The following is a 16,801-nucleotide window of genomic DNA, read 5'->3' on the forward strand; positions in this document are numbered from 1 at the left end:
AGCTGAATTGAAAGCAAACCCATGATCGAGTGGAGTGAAAACCAACTCATGATTGGCATATTTTTTTAGATGAAATTATCTACTTCTCTTCCAGAATTGGCTCTGAAATTCCATGAAACCATCAGATATGGCACATCTTAACATTTCTGTTAACCACAAGAAATGTTGTTGATAATAAACTACAGAAAAGAATGGTAGAGTGAGGTTTCTGAACGCTGACACCGTGTCCTCTTTATCACCACGTAGGTTCATACACTGCATGAATGATGGCATAAACTGTGTCTCCTATGTCTGTAGAAAAGATAGAAAAATGTCATTGGACCTGACCACATTATCTAGTCATTATTTAGTAATTTATTCTCAGGCTTGTATCACAGTGAGCCTCTTCGATGCAGTGCCACGAGTGTGATCATACTACATCAATGGCTGGACCCTTCGTATTCCGGAGATGAAAAGTCACAATGATTAGAAATTGTACTGAATTCCAGCCTGAGGGTGTAGTCACGCATGCTTTTTGTGCAATTTTAACTCAAAACCTGTTTCAGATGACACATCTCTTTAATACCGGACGAGGCAGTCATGAAATACAAAGCCAAATCAGATTTTGTTGACTTGACATCATGTGACAATTCTTCATTTTTCTTTCTCTCTGAAACCCAGAGGCATGACAGCTACTGGATATTATTAGGGCAATGCGTGGGAAGATAAAGTGCCATGTGGCTAGGTCTCACTGTCGGTTGTTATTATGTCACCGTTACCACGAGGCAGAGCCAGAGTTGGCCCATGTTGTGTAACGGGGAAGCTGTTGTCTTTTGTTTTGACAGTACACGGACGCCAACTCCTATGCGCTCAGCTTCAACTTTGTCAATGGCACCACTGATGCGGGTCACATGTACAACCTCTCGCTGCGCAGTGTGTACAAAAATCGCGAAACATTCCACAAACTCCTCCTTGACCAGCCTCAGAGGATTCTGACCGTCACTGTCCACTACAATCCAGGTGAGAGTGGCAATCACCCTGTCCATCCACCCTCTCAACAGCAAGCTCTTAGTGAAGTTGGCTCGATTTTTTTTTTCTGTTAATATTTGGAGCAATTAATTTACTTCTGCATTCCATTTGATTTCAATACAAGTGTTCCAGCAAAAAAAAAAAAAAAAAACGTGTCCCAGTTTTCACAATATTTCATTCAAATATAAGTGTGATGAAATTGTTATGAATGTTGTATAAAAATTTGAATTAATGCATTCCATAAATTTTCCTACACTATGCAGAGACTCCAACTCTCCCGTTTTCGACAGGAGATCTCCCGCCGAAAACCCATTTTTGCAAAATCTCCCGTTCTCCCGTTTGAGATTTAATTTCTCCCGCCCTGGCTCAATGTCTCCCGTTGGAAAGGATTTCTTACTTATTGCTATCGTATGTTGCAAAAATAAGCCTTAGATAGCACCAGAGAGCATCTGTAACCCTAGGAACTTTGCGCTTCGCACACATTAACTTGGAGTCTCCCGTTTGCTAGGGGTTTCGGGCGGGAGAATCTCCAGATCAGAAGGTGCTTCGGGTTGGAGTCTCTGACTATGTCCTCCTGAAATGCTTGTATCGTTACGATGTAAGACCTATGACCCATTAGGTGCAAAAGATGCAAATGTTGTGTTTTCTTTATGAGGATACTTCAGAGAGACTGGACACGTGCTGGTATGCAGTGTGTGTTTCAGCGAACACATTCTGTAAATGCATAATTCAAACTTTGTTCACAAAGCTATAAATGTTTTGCGTACTCATACTAACTGTGCATGGGCAAAGAATGAATCTCTCATCTTCATGCAAATAATCATGTATTGTGGTAATTGTTTTTGCATTGTGCATCAAATGAATCTAATTAATTTGTAGACAATACGCAAGATGTCTGGACCTTCAGCACTGGCTACGAAAATAACACAGCGGTGTTTGCCAAGCTGGACACGGTACACAAAGGCCAACTCATTCACAACGGATCCATTGTCATTGGACTGTCCAACACTACCATCCTGACTACACACATAATGTGGGAGCCATCTTGGCCTGAGGATCTCAAGGTACACATGGCCGTATGGCATAATATGTTTGTTAAGTTCCTTATGCTCTGAGATACATGGTAGAAACACACCATTTGAAATACTTATGGTACTTTTCAGACTATCGTTATTATCATGCTATTTACATGTAATAGGATGGACTTGACGTCTTCACACACTGATATTCTGATGTTTGTTTGTTTTTTCAGTTTGAAGCAGTATTTGTAAGAAGCAGTTATTGTAATAGTTTTTTTTTATTTTTTCTTGTGCTACATCATTTGACTGTTTGTTGAACAGACATTTATTACGAGAGGCATGATATGAGGAAATAAGTGTCTTGTGAAAAGTGTGAAACAGTGGTCTGCAGTAGTTCTTTGCCCTGGCTGTTTAGCATTTATACCTTGTAAAGGCCAAGAATCAGTCTGCTAATGTAATCATTGTAGACAACAAAGTAACCCTGAAGTGCTGTTGGCGCTTCATGTGGAAAAGGATCCAGAATGTGAAAGCTTTACGGCAATCAAGTGATGTTAACTGTCTGTGATTTGTGATCACACAGGCTGCTGTGCGGGATATGGTGGCACAGATGCGCAGCAACATGGACGAATCCAGGCAGTTTGTGATGGACGAGTGGGAGCCGCTCGCTGCGAGGATCGCCGCCAATAGAAACCGTTTTGTCGCTGCCAACGCCGACATTGTTGGCAGTGCGATGCTGCTGAAGACACAGCTGGAAACTCAGTGGACCCTGAACAAGCCACTGTTGTTGGCTCAAGTGGCACGCTTCCCGGTACGCCCAATATAACTTCATCAGGCCTTGTTTTTATACAAATTGTCACAATCTTACTATGAATGTGTCTTGGCAGTGCTGTATTGATCTTAGAGCCACCTAAATAAACCATTATGAAAAGTGTTGTCTTTCCAGATATACATTATTCCCCATGACATCTTATATATGCTTGTGGCATACAGATTTGTGTGACCAGTGCAGTTTTGGTTTGAGTTAGGAAGGAATTTAGTTTCTGTGTTTGCTTTTTGTTAGATAGGGCTGACATTAGTGCTTCAATGTGGAAGTTATTTTTGGAAGAAAACAGTTTTGTCATTTACTATTTCCATGTACTGACAGAATTTCAGTAAACTCCATAATTTCCATGGGCAACTCCCTGATTTCCATTGGCAACTCATTCATTCCTTCATTCAAATTGTCCGTGGCATTGTTAGGTGGTCGTCGTGAAAGTTTGTGAAAATGCTGAAAGCAGGCTGTGTACGTGTCTCTGTTCTTTCTGTTAGATGAAATTCATCATGTTCAACATGACTCTCAACGAAGTCCTTGTCAGAGCCAGGAACGACAGAATCCACACCTTCAACTCACTCAAGGCCCAGTTTGCCGACATCGCAGAATACTTCAAGCGTCAGTACCCCACTTCTGCCGAGGTGAGTTCACCATCACCCTGCAAAGATTGTACGATATTGCCATATCATGAAATGCGTTACAGGTGGCTCCCGTTTTAATGATGCTCTTGGAACTGATGGTTTTCTTCTGTTTTATCAAAATTTTGTTAAAGCCCAAAAGAAAAGTGTATAAAGATGTATAGATGGTAAATTTTGGAACCAGAATTTTTACTTTGTTGTAACAAGAATTTCGTTACACCTATATTCGTTATAACTGGAGTGCAGTGTCAGCTCAAACATATCATTCAAGTGTGTAACAGTATGTGATAAATCCAGTGCAATCAATCTTGTCCATTACAACTTCTGTGGAAGTGCAGTATACATGTGTGCAGCCTTTATGGAAAAAAAGAAAAAGAAAAAAAGAATGATATCACAACAATCACTTGAAACTGCCAGCTGAAATCTTCTGTTAAGTGCGAAAAATCAAATTGCTGCTCATAACACTAAGGCCCCGTTGCATAAAACAATGGTAACTTTGCAATTTACTAAATTCATGATAACTCTGTAAGCAGTCGTAGCTACCAAAGCAAGGATAGTCTTTGGCCAATCAAAGCCAAGAAATCGCTGATGGTTACCGCTGGTTACCATTGAAAGTAAAGCCACTATAGATTTATGCCATGGGACCCTGAAGGGGGAGTTGGTAAAACTTTTAAGTGGAAGCATCTCCTGCCAGCTGAAAGTGGAGGACAAAAAAGTTGCCAGAATGTGATCAGGATGAGATTTTGACTGCATCAATCTGTTTCCATGGCAATCATCTCTCTCCGTTGCATTCAGACTGTGAAGGAGGACTGGAGCGAGTTTGTGAACAACTGGAGAACAGTCGGGGCATCTGAGTTTGCTTCCGCCCTGATCCTGTCTGACACCGAAGAGAGCGACCGTGCCGAGATGGAATTCTACACGACGTTCTACCAACAAATGGTTGACAGCCTGAAACGCATGCGACCCATGAGGGAGCTCTTTGCGGAGCGCTTTGCAGCAGTTCGCCAAGCCAGAATTGCGACTGCTGAACGCATCGAAGCAGAATTCACAAGGAGAATCGGTGAGTAAAAAAATATAACTGCAATGCCCAAAGGATCCAAAGCAGCGATTGAAGTTAACATGTCCTCTTAAAGTGGAATGTTCTTGTGGTACAGTTTTTATGTCTATAAATACCTGTGGAGGTATGGTAGTAGCTTTCATGGCAGTTTTTAGGAGTTGGTCTTGGGGTTGAAAAATGACTGTTGTAATTATGTCATGCATTTTCATCAGATGCGCTTGGAATCAGCCATATGGGCAGGGTAGACAGAAGTACAGTGTATTTAAAATGTCCAATGGGTCTTCAGAAGAGCTGGTACACTAAGTTTTTATCAATAACTCTTACAGAGATGTTTGCAATTTTTGTTTGTTGAAATTATTGCAGTCACTACTGCAACAGCAGATATGCACACAGCTGATAGGTCGATGGCAGTCCACAATGAATGCATGCGCCCTATTAACAGTGACCGTACAACATTCGTACCTTTCAGGGGTTTTGTCGGAGGAGCAAGACTTGGCACGTGCAGTCATTGAACACATCCGGGAAGACGTGGCATCGTCAAGGAGAAACTTGAATGAGACTGTGTCGTCGTTGAAACAGAACATCCTCAGAGAACTGGAGGCCTTCCAGCGACCCGACGTCTCCCCATTCAGCTCTATGGCAGTTGAGCTCAAGGAATCTCTGAACCGAGTAAGCGATGGCTCATGGGTTAGGGATGGGATGGGGTGAAATATGAAAGAACATGTAATTCCCATATGAATTAACCATTTATTTGATAGAAATTGGTTTTAAAATGGCTGAGATATCCAAAAAACAGAGTCATCCTAATAAAAGGTGGGAGCCACCTTTTATTACGATCGCTTTGTTTTTATTTGTTCATGGATGTCTCAGCCATTCTAAAACCGATTTTTCATCAAATAAAATTTGAATTCCTCTTTAGAATTATATGCTCTTTACTATTTTTTAAGGGGTTTCTTTCTATCTCGCAAAAAGTTAAGCTGTTGAGGATGGACAGATTTTGCTACAACACACATTTTCCGTAGACCCCGCCAGAGTATACTCAGGACTTGTCCTCCATGGGTTAAAAACCCAATCTTTATCTCCACCAATATTATACTATCCCTTTAAGTTACAATGTCGGTCATGAAGAATTTGTATTCATTTGGACAGATAGAAATAAGCGATGTTTCTTGCATGCACAACCAAGTCAACCACTGAAGCGTAGCCAACTGATACACGTTGTTGGTCCCTCTATTTCCCCAGGGGGTTGGAGAATTTCTGGTAGAGATGACAACCTTTGTGGAGATACTGATAGCTCCTTACACAGCTGTTGTGGAAATGCCCCTCCGATTCCGCCGTGCTACCCCCGATGTGTCCAGCAGCATGGACCTTGCAAGAATCCAAGCAGCCCTGGCAAACTTCAACAAGAAGTACTCCTCCGTGGCTATCGTGCCTGCCCAAGAAGAAATCACCTCCCAGTCCATGAGCAGCACTGTTGAAAATGCCATCTCCACTGATGACAGGTTCGCCGGAGGGTTGAACAAGACCTTGGACTTCCTGAAGAAGGTCTTCAATGGCACCTTTGAGTTGACCAAGTTTGATCTCGAGAACGGAGAAATCATGTTCAGGTTCTTTTTGCAGGTGAGATTCTCTGGGACACGCAGCACTAGGGTGAATAGTGATTTAGTGAGGTTTCCTTAAAAAAACCTTCCAAAGTCTTAATTTTGCACATGTATATGGGGGGGGGGGGGAGGGGACTCTCAAAGAATTTCTTTTAGTATGATTTTAGGTTTAGTATGGAATGTCTGTAAATTTAGATTTATTGTCTGATAATAAAATGGAGAGACAACTTACCTACAATGCCGACAGTTTGTTTGATATTATGATTTAATTTTTGTCCAGCAGCATAAATGATGATAGTTTCTGTACTTAAATGATTTTAAGTATCAATGTGAAGCTTCTTTGATGTTCATCTTGGTATGATACTCAGGTTTCTTGGAATCTGTCACATCATTCTTGCAACTATGTGAAATGAATTGTCTGTGGCACCACCAAGTGCTTTTAAGTGTTTTGTATAGAAGCAACATCTAGACAAAAACAAATTTACTGTAATTAAACCACCTCCTCCCTTTCTCATGCCCATTACCTTTTCTGTTTGTGTGGTTTGGCTCAGAGGAAGTTGTTTGGTGATTTTGATGTCTGCTTTACTTTAATTGTGATGATGTCTGTCAATTTGGTTTGGTTTTCCCAAGTACTGGGCATTGCAAGTGATGAAAAACTTAAACTGTTACTCATCCTTAACCACTCATTTTTCAGTGTGTAATCAGAAACTGGTAAGACAAGACTGTGGTGTCAATACGGTCTATAACGAAAAAGAATTCTTTTTTTTTTCCTCTCTCATACCTCTGCACCAAAGGGTGCTAGAGACATGATTTTGGTGTTCGTAGGATGTAATAAGATTAATCGATATCAATATTGTATCAAGCTAATCAATGTATTAGAGTCAAAAAATGTTGTTCTCTATGTCATCATTATTGATGAGTAATTGTGCCATGTGTTTTTTTGTTTGTTTTTGTTTTTTGTTTTTGCCTAAAGGATTGGAAGAACATGACTGCAGTGAGGAATCTGACTGCACCCTTCTTGGATGCTCTCCCAAGGAACCTGTCTAACTTCAATGTTTCTGCCCTCAAGAAGCTTGCCTCCGAGCTGAACGTGCGGGGTCTCCTCAGCAAGTATCAGCAACGCTTCCAGGAGCAGTTCAGCAGCAACAGCACGTACTTCCGTGAGATCATGGAGCGCCTTCAGACGAGGGCCCACGAGACGATCGAGACCCGCATCCGGCCGCTCCTGGAGCGGTTCGAGGACCGCGCCCTCCCGCGCTCCAGGCCGTTCTTCCCCAGCTACCGCACCGAGGAAGTCACGGAGCAGCAGCGCTCCTTCATTGAGGAGCTCGGCAGGCAGATGGACGTGAGCAGCATCGAGAGGATGTACGGCAGAATGAAGCAGGCGGTGTGTGGGGCCTACAACCAGATTAGCAGCACCATTTCCAAGGCTACATGCCCTAGGAAGCTCATTCCACCATTCAAAGGTAAAATGAGAAGCACATCCCAGGGCCCCGTTTCCTAAAACGTGTTATCAATGACAAGTTGTCACAGTTGTTATAAGGTACTGAAATGCTTGCATCTGATTGGTTAAGAGCATATTTGTCACAGAAATGTGGCAGTTGTCACTGATAATAAGTTTTATGAAATGGGCCGCGGGACTGCATAATGAGTTTTTCAGCAAACATTCTTGTCTTGACTTGAAAAGAAAGTGACGCGCTATTGCTTCAGGAAAGTATGGATTGGACAGAACTGAATACTGCCATAACAGTGCATGCAATTAAAGGGGGAGAGAGGTTTTAATGATTAGTTTAATTCCTTTGAAAAACAAGACATATTGATGTCATGACTTGTAGTTATTTGAGAATGTGAGAGTGGGCCAATTAGATATAACATTATTTTTATGATGTAATGCTTGTTAGCATCTAGTGTACCAAAATATTTGTAATTTCTTCAATCTTCTGTTGTTGTTTTTTTCCAGCTAATGCCCTTGTGATTGGTGCACAGCACTACATGACCTTTGACCAGCAGTTCTACGACTTCTCTGGCAAGTGCGGCTACCTCCTGGCAAAGGACTTCGTGCACGAGAACGACTTCTCTGCAATCGTTGACTACGACCGCGAGGCTGAGATCCCCATCAGGAACATGATGTTCATGATCAACACAACAACCTTCAGCATCAAGTCAGATGGCAGCGTAAGTGAAGGGAAAATAATTTTGTGTGATGCCAATATGCTAAAGGGCGATTCTGGACCAGATGGAAGTTAGTCTGAAAAGAAATTGCAAAGGTCGTATATGCACAACAGTAAAAATTTGATCAAATTTTGATAAATATTAGGGAAGTTTTAACATTGTAAAGTTTTGCTGATTTTTGCAATACAGTTTTAGAACAGCTGATAGGAGTATACAAATAAGTGCAAAGCTGATGATGTCATCACCTCACAGTTTCCTTTGATCGTGTACAAAAAGCCAATGAAAATTAAATTTTTCTGCGATGAAAGCGCACATTGTAATGTTATTCCTGGCTGAATAACTTTAAAATGATAACAGTCAGATATATTAGGATTTGAACCTGAGGCACAATTTCTTCTAAGCAAAGAAAATGGAAATTTTCAAGATTTTGCGTATGAACTTTAACCCATCGAGGACGAGTCCTGAGTATACTCGGGCAAGTGTCTATGGGAAATGCCTGTTGTAGCAAAATCAGTCTGTCCTCAACGAGTTAAGGCAAGTCAGTCTTATTAGACTAAGTTTTAATGGTCAAGAAGTTTCCCTTACTCAGTTGCTATCTCTGTAACCTTTAGTAAGAAAAAACAAAAACAAACAGACAACAAAGAAAAACAAACAAACAAACATTAAAAAATGATTGCCTTTCGCTCCCAAGATGTTTGACATCCATCATGTGAACGAAAGTCGAAGACGTGTCATTGCACGATTTCTGGGTCCTTGTCTGACTGGAGACGATTTTTAAATCTTTCTCCGCAGGTCCTCGTCAATCGCCAGGCTCGCGAGCTCCCATTCCAGGTGGACGACACCGTGGTGCTTCGCCTCGGAGATGCTGTCTTCCTGAAGAACGCCCACGGCGTCACCCTCGGCTGCAAGCTGCAGCACGATGTCTGCTTCATGGTCCTCAAGGGCAGGTACTTTGCCAGGACTGCCGGTCTTCTCGGCAACTTCAACTACGAACAGTACGACGATTTGAAGACTCCAGGTACATGACAAGATGTGAAATTGTGACAAGCTATGACTGCTTCATGTAGTATACTTGTTTTGCTCTAATGTCATGATAACAGTGAGATGAATGCAAATTAGATATGAGTTCAATACAATTTAAATGTTCAGATAATATAGGTTAACATGTATGATTTCAATGTATATACATTTTGATGTTCAGATAATGTGTACACATAGAATTCAGTGCATACATTGCTGAGTTGTGGTTTCAAATATCTCAATTGTTGGAAATTGATGTTAAAGGGCAGTATCAAATATTTGTTTTGATGCAGACAACGAGGTGCAAACCAACATCACATCCTTTGCGGATTCATGGAAGGTGGGCAAGAACTGTCTGGACGAGGTGTCCTCCGACATCAACAGGGTCATCCCACAGATGGAGAGTGCCGTAGACTTTGACCCCCTGAACCCAGACAACCGGGAATGCGCCAACATGTTCTTGGACAACTGCTCTCCTGTTGCCCGCTGTCACAGCACTGTAAGTATTCAGAATGTCCCAGATCTGCTCATTTGGTATCTCCCCATCTTCAATCTCCTAAGAAATGATTATTTAGAGTGTTTTAAAGTGGCTCTTGGGTGATGAAACAGTTATGAGGAATAGATGTAGATAGAGAAGGAGATCGTTGTAAAGTAGGTCAGTTATTCATCCAAGTGTTGGAAAACTTTGCCCGTAAGCCTTTCAGGACATTAGTGCAATAACAAATCAATAGATTCCTTCGTTTGGTTAAATGAATTACTGTAAAAGTGGATATTTTCGCGCGACTAATTTTTTTGGCTCGGCCAGGCAAGAAGAGTTTCTCATGTGTAATTTCCGCCAAAATTTCCACTTTTACAGTAGCCAACTGTGGTGAAGAAACTGCTCATAGAAATGTTGAAGGTCAGAAAAACACTAGCAATCTGTGGTTGTGAAGAATGATGTGAGACCGAATGACAAACAACAACAACAACCACCATAAAACCATCCCTGTGTTTTATCACTGATATGCTCCAGGTGGATCCAGATGCGTTCTACAGGATGTGCGTGACGGACACCGTCAACGCAGCAGAGGAGGACCGCCATGCCAAGCTGTGTAGCCTTGTCTCCGCCTACAAGACTCAGTGCTGGATGTCTGGCTCTCCAGTCAAGATGCCGGATACATGCAGTAAGCATTGTTTTGAAACCCCCCACCCCCCTCCACCCTTTCCCCCAGCTGGCAGCAAGAACGCGAGACATGCCATGTTTTTTGTTCTTGTTCTTTTTTTCTGTTGATGTGTGAGACAAGGTCAGTGAAGACATAATCTACCAGATAACAATGTATGATACTGACATACCTCTTTATGATTCCTCTTTATATTTTTATTCCAAATTTATGCAATGTCTCTCTCTCTTTACAGAACAAAAATTGTTTTTGGATCTTAGCCAAATACAATCATTGATTCTGTTAGTTTGGTGTGTCGATCACTATAATCGCATCATGTTAATGTTCTCCAGGATGTGTGTGCAATAATTATATCACAAGCCAAGCATGGGGAATATATCAATCTCTGAATACTGACATTGTTACTTCTCTAGTCACGTGCGAGCTTGGGGACCAGACGTTTGATGCCAGCTCACCCCAGAAGATCGAGGGCGAGGCTGTGCCACGCAAGGCGGACTTCGTCATCGTGGTCGAGGAGAAGCAGTGCGTCCAGTCCCTGGCCGAAAACTTAGACAACATCGTGATGAGGCTTGCCGGAAAACTGAAGGAAGATGGTGAGGATCTCACAAGATTTTTGTGATTTAAGCGAATCCGATTGTAAAGAAATCCTTAGGACTGGTGGTTTTGAATTTTCTGTCATTATAATCAGAGTTTTAATGCAGCCGCACAGTAAAGTCCTTAAAGAAGTATTGATGATAATTTTGTTGCAACCTGAATTTTTACTTCACTGTAATGAGACTGCTGGCTGATCTTGAGATCTTGATAATCTCTTCATACTTGATTTCAGTACATGCATTGATGTGTTTTTATTGTGCCTCCTCCCTGAAGGGTGAACAAGACATTATTGCTTTGTGTATCACAAATAAAGGTTTAGCGAATGTATGACAATTATATCGCTGCTTCAAGTGCAAATCCAGAGATTTCATGTTTGTTGATAGATTCGAAATCTAACATCAAAGACAAGGTATGGTGCTGACATATCTTTCTTTTACTTTTGAATGATATGACTTTGTTACTTTGGTATTTGTATAAAGTAAAACTTACTTACATCATCACCACTGCACTGTGTTATGAGGGACCTAGGCTGTAAATGCTGTCATTTTTCATCACTGTTTTGTTCTGTTGTGTTTCCTTGGCGTCTCTCTCTAGGTTTCGAGGATGTCAGGTTTGGTCTTGCTGCATTTGGTGGCGCCGGCATCCACGAGTACCCCCACCCGCACACCATCAACCATCAAATCTTCAGCTCCATAGCCAACGAGTTTGTCCTGGGACGCGACTCGCTCGTGTTCAGCGAGGAGAGCGACAACAACGACACATTTGCTGCCATCAGCTTGGCCGCCAACTACCCATTCCGTGCCGGAGCCTCCAAGAACATCATCCTCCTGGGCTGCTCTGAGTGCCGAAAGGAGGACACTGAGGTACAATTGTAGAGTGGATGCTTTGATGTTTGACAGTTTGCATAGAATCTTCCCAACACCTCGCTAAAAAAGGGATTATGGTATCCTCCTCATCACCATTGGGATGTTTAAGTCATCGTTACAGCATGGCTCGACACTAACTTTTTTGTTTGGTGGCCCGATGGGGCCACCAAAATCCTAAATTTCACATTTTTGGTGGCCCGAGAGAAAAATTTGGTGTCCTGAAAAAAACAAAAACAATAAAAGACATTAAAAGTCCTTTTTTTTTAAATGAGTCAAATATTTAAGATTTATGATAGTAAGAATTAGAAGTTGGACATATCTACTCATAAATAAACTCCAACAAACTTGCAACACTCACTCTCAGGCATTCATTCAGTCCTTTTCATCCATCCTTTGAACAAATTTAAGTGCTAATTTCCGGCGCAAAAAGTTACGAATTTATTGACATACTTTTCAAAAAATTTTGGTGGCCCGAGGCGGGCCACCAAATTTGCCCTTTTTTGAAATTTGGTGGCCCGACTTGCATTTTTGGTGGCCCCGGGCCACCGTTAGTGTCGATTACAGTGAGATCCTTGACAGTTGGCCCAGAATCTTCCCAACACCTGGTTAATAGAGGGATTATGGTATCCTCTTCAACATCATTAGGATGTTATTAGGATGTTATGACATTGTGATAATAAGATCCCAAAATAGATGTATCTTTACATATAACACTAATGCAATGGCATTGGGGGATTACAAAAGCACCAATGACATGGCATGGCATGACCAGTTACAGCCTAGCCTACAGCTGAAGCACTGTTTCTCCTTATTTTATTTACTAACTTATCCATTTAACACTTTGCCATTGTAATGTCAGTCAGAATTTTAAATGAATAGGTATAAGTAAAGCTCACTTGCAGACAAAGTGTTTGATACCGAACATACATTTTAGGTTAAACACATGTATGTGTACCTGGAAAACATAAGTGATTGTTGTGATTCGTCATACTCGCTGCACATTTGCAACAGCTGCAGTGTATCTGAGTTGGATATAAAGAAGTGATGAGGTCATTATGCGGTGTGTTTAGGGAAGACTTTCATCAGGCTTACTCTAGTCCTTACATTGTTCTCAATCCCAACCCTCCCCTCGGAGGGGTAGAGACAGAGAGAAGTGGAAGCACTCTGGCACAGTGGATAAGACTCCTGACTCCAAAATAATAAGACATAGGTTCAATCCCCGCCCGATGCTTACGTCCTTTGACAAGATGTTTTTACCCTGTAGGGGTAATTACCCCTGGCTAAATACTGGTTTAATAGTGATAAGGTTATATGTAAAGGTTTGGGTTAGGTTTAGGGTCAGAGTTTTGGTTAGGATTAGGTTCAGGAGTACAATTAGGGTTAGGGCCAGGGGAAGGGTCTGGGGTAGCTGTCTGGGGTAGCTGTCTGGGGGTAAGTGTCCTAGACCCGTTATGACCCACCATGTCCCTCTTGACCCAGCTTTAAAAATGGGTACCTGGTAATACTAGTGTAATGATAATGGCAGGGCCCTGTGGTAGAGCAGAGGCAATACTGAAGAGGCTATCCTGGATAAACATGACCTTATTATCACTATTCCCTTCTTTCCCCTGATGTAGATGGAGTTCAGCGACCTGTCTGTCGCCCTCAATAGGCAAGGCATCTCCTTCTTCATGCTCACTGACCACCAGTTCACCATCCGCAAGGATTTGATCAAGTCCAAGTCCAAGTCGGAACGTGTATACGGTATGTTGCCTTCTATTCAGCCACCTGGACTTTGACCATTTGGGGCTGTGTATTATTTTGTTAGAGAAACTGGGATTATAGCGAAATATAATCATAAGCACTTTCATAAAAAAAAGATGTTAATACATGTACATTGATGGACAAATAGATAGATGGCTATGATGGAGAAAGAGAGGGAGAGAGAGAGAGAGAGAGTGAGAGTAAATACTTTTCTTATTATCATTGTAGAATATTTCAGTCCCCATGCAATTTCACATACATTTATCTTGTTAATACTGTCACCGATGTTACAAGTGTTTGATTGTGATGACAAGATTCTGTAAATCAAACCTCTCTTCAACTTTATGGGGGCCATGACCGTGTGAAACCTTGATTTAGTTTTTGTAAACACGCTGTCAATAATTTATATAAAAAGGAACAAAAAAATGAGCATGTGTTTTTTATTAAGTGAGTTAAAGGACACAACAGTACTAGAATCCTGTGTCTTGATCTTACAGGTATGGATGATACTGCTGTCTACACCAGCAAGATGACCGGCCAAGACGTCTTGAAGGGTGACCGCACCCTCCGTGAGTTCATCCGAGAACCAACCAACCTCTGCTCTCTTCTGGCCCAGGAAACCAACGGCGCCATCTTCGACAGCAGCATGATGGACAACAAGGGCTTCGTCGACATCTTCGTCAAGCGCATCGCCAAGGAGAGCGAGCCCAAGCCTTGCCAGGTCTGCCGCTGCGTCGAGGACAAGATGGTCGGAGTGGGGCGGTCTGTGTGTGAAGTGTGCACCGATCCCGCCAACCCCTTTCAGCACGTGAGTTTCAACCCCTTGTGTGTATTCCGTGCCAATTGACCCCAAAAACTCCATAGCATTGTAGACTTTGTCCTTGTGCCTTTCATTGAAAGGGTTATCAAAGGAATCTAAACCCTTAGTCTTTCTAGGGTCAATAAATCAAAAGTCACTAGGTAATGTGGTAAGTTGTACACATGTGTTAATGTTTTTGTTGTTTATTGTTGTTTTTTGAGAGGACATAGATTGTTATGCTTTTTGATAACGGTTCTTGTTTAATGCATCTCAGTATGCATTCACCACAAACTGTCTAAAAGGAATACAACAAACAAATGCTTCCCTGTATTTACCATAATCTCGTGGTCCTATAGATACTCAATTTGCCCACACCTCAAATGACTTTGTAACCATCCTATCATTCTCTGTTCTGTCGACAGGCTATACGGGGCAGCATCCGCGACTTTGAACTGAGATACGACCTTCCACACATGAGATTCAGTGACCAAATCGAAGACGAGGAGTAGATAAAAAGTCCACCATGTATTTAATGACCGTGACGGATAGTAGGTAGGATAAGTAATCCCTCGATCTCTTTATCGGCAGCATCTAGGATGGAGATTCCAAACATTGTATAGAATGACCACAGGATGAAGTACTAATGTTCTCCACCAAATCAAAATACAAGGATATGTTTGACATTGTAGCTAGATATAATAGTCTGTTGTTGAGTTTTCTGCAGTAATTCGGCAAAGAAATTTTTTCTTTGCTTCTTCTTCTTTTTCTTTTTTCGTTCTTTTGAATGTACATGGGAAGGAAAGCAATAGTCAAGCAAATTGGAATTTGTCATGCCAATCATGTCTTTTAAGTTTCATAGTTGCGCCATGTTGGTTGGTAGAAAGTTAAATGTTGGGATGCGATGCTCAATGCAAGAAGGACATCAGTACGAAGAGGCTCTTGGCTATCTTCTTTGAAACTGAGCAATTGTTGTATGTATTGTTTGTGTTGTAAATGTCTGTACAATACAGGGCTAGGGGATATAGCACAGAGGATGAGGATACTAGACTATATATTAGCTCTGATGTGTGTCAGATCTATGCATGCACCCCTTTCCGCACAGTGATAAGACAGTGCCAGTGTCAAAGACTTTGTGTGTTCATATGCTTGTATATGCCGAGTTCAGCTTTTGACATATGGTGGGGACCCAGTTTGTACGCAGTAACTTCACGATGATATAGGCAGGACTCTACGTGCTCTTTGTGAGATTAATAGTTAAAACTGGACCATGAATGATGGGCTTGTTTTGTTTTTTTTCGCCATAAACCCACCAATTTCTGTGTTATGTCAGTAATGTTATGAAGAGCTTTACCTCATACATAGATTTAAGATAAACTATGCAATATAGCACAATTATGTAAAGCCTGTTGATACAAACAGTCTATGAAGATTATGCTGCATCGGATGTCCACGTAAGTAACACATTTCTATTACCGAGAGTGAAAACAAAACTTCATTACTTAACAACTTGAGCAGTGGATGTCAAGGGTTAGTTTAACAAGATGATACAGATTTCATATATTCAGCCTTCAGTTTCTATCTAAAACATCATTGTCCACAGACACCTTCATTTCAAAACATAAATGCTGATAAGAATTGTGATTCAATGTCCATGTAATTTTTGAGAATCCTAACTGCTAAATCATTTGTTGATCCTTCGGAAAAGTACCTAGTGTTTAGGAATTATATTTTCTTACCAGAATGTTTCTTTTTATGATATGCTGTGTGTTTGTATGTGTAATTATGTGAATGACGATTTTGAAAAATGTATAGTTGTTCTTAAAGCATTAAAAGTGACTTTATTCAGAGATTAATTTGCGTCATCATGATCGTCCAAATTTCTTGTGCATGTTTTCTGTTGATGTTTGTGGAAACTAAAGCATGAAGGACAAAGATAAACAAGAAAAAGTTGCTGGTGTAGACACTTTGAGAGAGATTGGGGTTAGGTGGCATTTCATCACCCGTTTGGTCAGAGATTTTCATTAACAAATTTACTCTATTGGCCAAGCAAACACAGGATTTCAGAAGCTTGAAATATTTATCTGTGACTGACAAGTTTCATAAAATGATGCCTTGATTCCTCCCATTGTGTACATACATGAATAACAGTTCAAACCAACTTTACATGGTGTCAAAACCTAACACCCCCATTCTACAGAGATTTTCTCACATCGGTCACTCATCGGAAGCAAAGTTCATTGCTTCTGGCCACCCACAGAAGTGTATTGAATCGCAGTTTGATGAATTCGACATATGTTAGTCGACTATCGGGTC

The 16,801-nt window shown here is 41.3% G+C and overlaps 1 protein-coding gene across 1 annotated transcript in view; it reads left to right on the plus strand.

The window, feature by feature from the left end:
- The window catches only part of LOC140236834 (apolipophorins-like), a 55,889-nt gene extending 39,548 nt beyond the window's left edge, over positions 1–16,341 (plus strand). Inside the window, exons 33-49 of the mRNA XM_072316772.1 lie at positions 825–999; positions 1,888–2,072; positions 2,608–2,835; positions 3,336–3,479; positions 4,272–4,536; positions 5,003–5,202; positions 5,776–6,153; positions 7,108–7,600; positions 8,095–8,309; positions 9,099–9,324; positions 9,620–9,825; positions 10,339–10,489; positions 10,900–11,079; positions 11,675–11,943; positions 13,563–13,689; positions 14,187–14,497; positions 14,911–16,341. Of these exons, the coding sequence (XP_072172873.1) occupies positions 825–999; positions 1,888–2,072; positions 2,608–2,835; positions 3,336–3,479; positions 4,272–4,536; positions 5,003–5,202; positions 5,776–6,153; positions 7,108–7,600; positions 8,095–8,309; positions 9,099–9,324; positions 9,620–9,825; positions 10,339–10,489; positions 10,900–11,079; positions 11,675–11,943; positions 13,563–13,689; positions 14,187–14,497; positions 14,911–14,997 (3,840 nt within the window). The 3' untranslated portion in view covers positions 14,998–16,341. The remainder of the gene's footprint in view (positions 1–824; positions 1,000–1,887; positions 2,073–2,607; positions 2,836–3,335; positions 3,480–4,271; positions 4,537–5,002; positions 5,203–5,775; positions 6,154–7,107; positions 7,601–8,094; positions 8,310–9,098; positions 9,325–9,619; positions 9,826–10,338; positions 10,490–10,899; positions 11,080–11,674; positions 11,944–13,562; positions 13,690–14,186; positions 14,498–14,910) is intronic.
- The last annotated feature ends 460 nt before the right edge of the window (positions 16,342–16,801 follow it).

This window comes from Diadema setosum, chromosome 13, assembly GCF_964275005.1.
Source record: "Diadema setosum chromosome 13, eeDiaSeto1, whole genome shotgun sequence".
NCBI lineage: Eukaryota > Metazoa > Echinodermata > Echinoidea > Diadematoida > Diadematidae > Diadema > Diadema setosum.